We start from the raw sequence: 5000 nt of genomic DNA on the forward strand, positions 1-5000 counted from the left end.
ATGTTGTTGTAACGCTCATGCCAATAAAGCTTTCTTGAATTGAATTGAATTGAGAGAGAGAGAGGGTGAGAGAGAGAGAGCATGAGAGAGGGAGTGTGAGAGAGAGAGAGCGCAAGAGGGAGAGAGATGGAGAGTGAGAGAGACGGAGAGAGAGCACGAGAGAAAGAGAGGGTGAGGCAGAGAGGTAGGCTGTTGAGAAAACGGGAAAGAGGGATGGGGAAAAGAGAAAGAGGCAGAGAAAAAAAGAAATAAAGAAAGGGGGGTGTTCTGGAATGCAGAGCACAGTCTCTGACCGTGTCCTGGGGCGGCACGTCGGGCTGTCAGGTGACCTTCACTGTGGCTCCACCCCCACGGGCTGCACTGGACTCGAGTGAAAAACATCCAGATTTGAGCTGCTCGGAGAACTGGGCTGCCACTGTGTGCTGCCACAACTCTGACAGGGCCTTTCTGTGCCAACTGTGCAAGTACCGACACTCTGTACAGATGTACAGACACACTCAGGTTATATAGACATACAGACACACTCAGGTACAAACATACAGACACACTCATGTTATACAGACACACTCAGGTACAGATATACAGACACACTCAGGTACAGATATACAGACACACTCAGGTTATGCAGACACACAGACACACTCAGGTACAAACATACAGACACACTCAGGTTATACAGACACACTCAGGTACAGATATACAGACACACTCAGGTACAGATATACAGACACACTCAGGTATAGACACACAGACACACTCAGGTACAGATATACTGACACACTCAGGTACAGATATACAGACGCCTTCATGTTATATAGAAAACTCAGGTACAGACACACAGACACACTCAGGTACAAATATACAGACACACTCAGGTACAGATATACAGACACACTCAGGTACAGACACACAGACACACTCAGGTTATACAGACACACTCAGGTACAAATATACAGACACACTCAGGTTATACAGACACACTCAGGTACAGATATACAGACACACTCAGGTTATACAGACACACATACACACTCAGGTACAAACATACAGACACACTCAGGTTATACAGACACACTCAGGTACAAATATACAGACACACTCAGGTTATACAGACACACTCAGGTACAGATATGCAGGCACACTCAGGTACAGACACACAGACACACTCAGGTACAAATATACAGACACACTCAGGTACAGATATACAGACACACTCAGGTACAGATGTACAGACACACTCAGGTACAGATATACAGACACACTCAGGTACAAATATACAGACACACTCATGTTATACAGACAAACTCAGGTACAGACACACAGACACACTCAGGTTATACAGCCACACTCAGGTACAAATATACAGACACACTCAGGTGCAGATATACAGACACACTCAGGTGCAGATATACAGACACACTCAGGTGCAGATGTACAGACACACTCAGGTACAGATATACAGACGCACTCAGGTACAGATATACAGACACAATCAGGTACCAATATAGAAATTCATTCAGGTAAACATGTACACCCAAGTAAAGATACTGTACATTTGTGTGCACACACACTTAAAAAATAGATGAATTTCCTGCCAGCTGTAAAACTTATTATAGAGATATGTTCTTTTTTCAGAGCACAGACGGACACGCAGACACGCACACACACTCATAGACATAGATGGTGTCTCCATTCTGGGAAGGTCATATGGAGGAGGCACAGCTCCAGGGAGGTGATGGACCTGAACCACCAATGATGTATGGAGCAGGATAGACTCATGCAGACTGACAGAGCAGTCTGCCAATAACAGATCACCTCTTTCCACAGTTGTGTCACAACCAAACTTGCTGGCCCAGTTTGCGGTGTTTTTTTTTTTGTGTCCAGCTGAGTGAGAACCAAGAATGAAATTCTGGCCCTGTGACCTAGCTGGTGCCAGAGGCAGGGTTAGCCAACTGAGTAATGACATCACAGCAGTCAGTACCAAAGAGGGGGGGAGGTGGTCGCATTGGGGGGGGCGCGGGCGTGTGGCTAGTGATCTGTGAGGTGTAGCTAATTAGAATCGAAAGATTGCTCAGCCAAATTGCCCCGTAGTGTTGGTGTGTCCTTATGAAAAGATTTTTTTTCCCTTGTGGGTTTTTTGAATGGTGCTCAGCTGGAACATGTGACCACCTTTCAAGGATGGTTCAACAGCCATCTTAGCCAAAGAAGCGGGCTGTGTGACCATCACAATGAAATCACGGGGCAGCAGTGTAGCGTAGCGGAAAGGAACAGAGCTTCTAACCAAAAGGTTGCTGGATCAATTCCCCGCTGGCGCACTGCTGCTGTACCCTTGGTCAAAGTACTTAACCCAACATTTCTTCAGTAAATATCCAGCTATATAAATGTAATAAAATTGTTACCTGTGTAAGTCACTCTGAGTAAGAGTGTCATGTTAGTATCCCAGAGTGTGAAATGTTTCCTTGGGAAAATGAGACATACTTACTGAGTGAATTCTTATCTTCATCAAACAATCCGCTGCCCTTTGTCTTTTTACATAATACAGTATGAAAAGTGTCTTACTGTATTTGGAGCTGTTCCTCAGGCTGGTGTTCAGTCAGACTGTGATCTCAATGGAACCACTTGGTTAAACAAGGTTTACCTGTTTGACACCTTTGTTAGGAGTTAAGACTCAGTGTGGGGGGTGGCTTGCTTGTGTGTGTGAGTGTATGTGTGTATGTGCGAGTGTATGTGTGTATATACATGTGCGTACAGATGAAGCAGTGTGTGTGTATACAGCATTATATTGTAGTAAGTCTTTTCTGTTCACTGATATGCAAGCACACCTTGCCACACACATACACACATTCACACACACACACACACACACACACACACACGCACAGGAAGAGAAGAGGAGCGTTCACTTGCCGTTTCTGACAGTTTACCTTCCTGTGCTTCTTGCCTCGGTTGTACATGTAGAGGTCATCTCATAATCTTAGTCTCTCCTCTCTTCTTCTTCAGGCAGTCCTGCCCAGAGTGGGCATAAGTGGAGGAGCCACGCCCTGCCACACTCAGCGACCGCGCCCATCCGGCCACGCCACGCCCAGCACCCTGCAGCCAAGCATGGCGCTGTCATTGTGGATCCTGTGGACCTGTGCTGTCACACTCAGCAACATCGCCCCCTCTGCCCAAGGTTGGTACTGCGGCCTCTTGTTGAGTGATAGGAGAGAAGTACTGAACAGGAAATACACAAGCAGCTGAAGAGCGTATGCCGGACACAGCTGAATACGGTGGAAGGAAATGCAAATGGAGACACTAAAGAAGAGTGTAAGTGTGTGTCTGCGTGTGCGTGTGTGCGCGTGTGTGTGTGTGAAAGTGTATATGTGTTTGTGCTTGTGTGTGTGTGTGTGTGTGTGTGTGAGAGAATGTGTTAGTGTGTGTGAGTGTGTGGGTGTGTGTGCGTGTGATCGTGCATGTGTGAGTGTGTGCATGTTCATGTGTGTGAGTGTGTGTGAGTGTGTGTTCATGTGTGTATGTTCATGTGTGTGTGAGTGTGTGGGTGTGTGTGCGTGTGATCGTGCATGTGTGAGTGTGTGCATGTTCATGTGTGTGTGAGTGTGTGTTCATGTGTGTATGTTCATGTGTGAGTGTGTGTATGTGTGTGTGTGTGTATGTGAGTGTGTGTTCATGTGTGAGTGTGTGTGTGTGAATGCGTGTGCGCCAGCCCATCTGTGGGCGCCTGACCCCAGCAGCAGGTTATGAGGTGGAGAGGGCATGACGGCACCGCAGGGGCCCAGAGGGGCATCCTCTTACCATCTGTTGGCCTTCAGCGCTGCGCAGATTATATACCAACCGGCTGGGAGCTGACCAATCAGCTGCCACAGCTCCGCCCACACACTGCTGGCTTCCAGAGAGAGAGAGAGGTGCAGAGGGAGTGCACATGCAAGAGAGAAAGAGAGCGAGTCTCTGAAAGAGTTAGCGATAAAGTTTATTCGAAAACTTTCCTCATCAAACAGTTCAATCGCATAACAATTACAAAATCACTGAAGCAGCACGCAATCAACAGAACAGTTACTTTACACCAGAAAGGAGAGGAGAGAGGGAGGAAAAAAACTGTTATATAAGGACTGGCAGCTCACATGTTACAGAGAGAGAGAGAGAGAGAGAGGGGGAAAGAAAGAGAGGTGGAGAGAGAGAGAGAGAGGGGAGAGAGAGGGGAGAGAGAAAGAGAGGTGGAGAGAAAAAGAGGGGGAGGAAGAAAGAAAGAGAGGTGGAGAGAAAAGGGGGGAGGGGGGGGGAGAAAGAGAGGTGGAGAGAAAAAGAGAGGAAGACTGTGAAGCAGTACCGGACTCTGATTCAGTGAGGTGTACTTTGTGTGGGTGCAGAGTCTGGGTTTCACATCCAAACACTCTCCTGAGAATGATATAAACCTCATCAAACCATTGGCTCCGGCCACACCACTTAGTTACAGTTGTCACAGATGTATAATGTTAGCGTGTGTAATTGATTCATTGGCCATATTTTTTAATGGTGAATTCAGTTGTGGAGATGTCCTGGAGGTTTTTTATAGATTGCAAGCGCTGTGTATCTGTAATGGGGGTTGTAAATGTGGACTTGCTTTCAGCTCAAGGGAATCTGGCTGTAACTTCAGAGCAGCTGCCTAAAAACCTGCAGGTGATAGGTTCAATACCAAGCCAGGTCATGCTAAATGGATTTTGAAAATTAGGGCTCCGCAGCTTTGCAGAGATGTACTGTAGGGCACAGTAGATTTACCCTCACTCTGTGGCCTGGAATTCAGGATAAGCTCCTGCTGTCTGCCCCCTGCTGGCTAGGAGGGCCTTTGCGGGTCCTTCCCTTCCATTAGGGGGGCTGTTGAGCAGGGATTTGGAGTCACGTTAAGAGGTAAAATCCGTTGCTCTATTTGTCTGCTGCACACATCCGCACACGATACACAGCATTCACATAACACACGAGGGCAGAATACAGTTGTCTTCAATGAACAAAATCAAATATTGTGGAAA

The 5000-nt window shown here is 47.0% G+C and overlaps 1 protein-coding gene across 2 annotated transcripts in view; it reads left to right on the forward strand.

Moving 5' to 3' along the window:
- LOC118792385 (adhesion G protein-coupled receptor L1-like) overlaps nucleotides 1-5000 on the forward strand; it is a 133902-nt gene that overhangs the window by 54887 nt on the left and 74015 nt on the right. For both annotated transcript variants that reach the window (XM_036550226.1, XM_036550233.1), the window contains exon 2: nucleotides 3001-3172. In XM_036550226.1, the coding sequence (XP_036406119.1) occupies nucleotides 3001-3172 (172 nt within the window). The remainder of the gene's footprint in view (nucleotides 1-3000; nucleotides 3173-5000) is intronic.

Source organism: Megalops cyprinoides, chromosome 1, assembly GCF_013368585.1.
Source record: "Megalops cyprinoides isolate fMegCyp1 chromosome 1, fMegCyp1.pri, whole genome shotgun sequence".
Lineage (NCBI taxonomy): Eukaryota > Metazoa > Chordata > Actinopteri > Elopiformes > Megalopidae > Megalops > Megalops cyprinoides.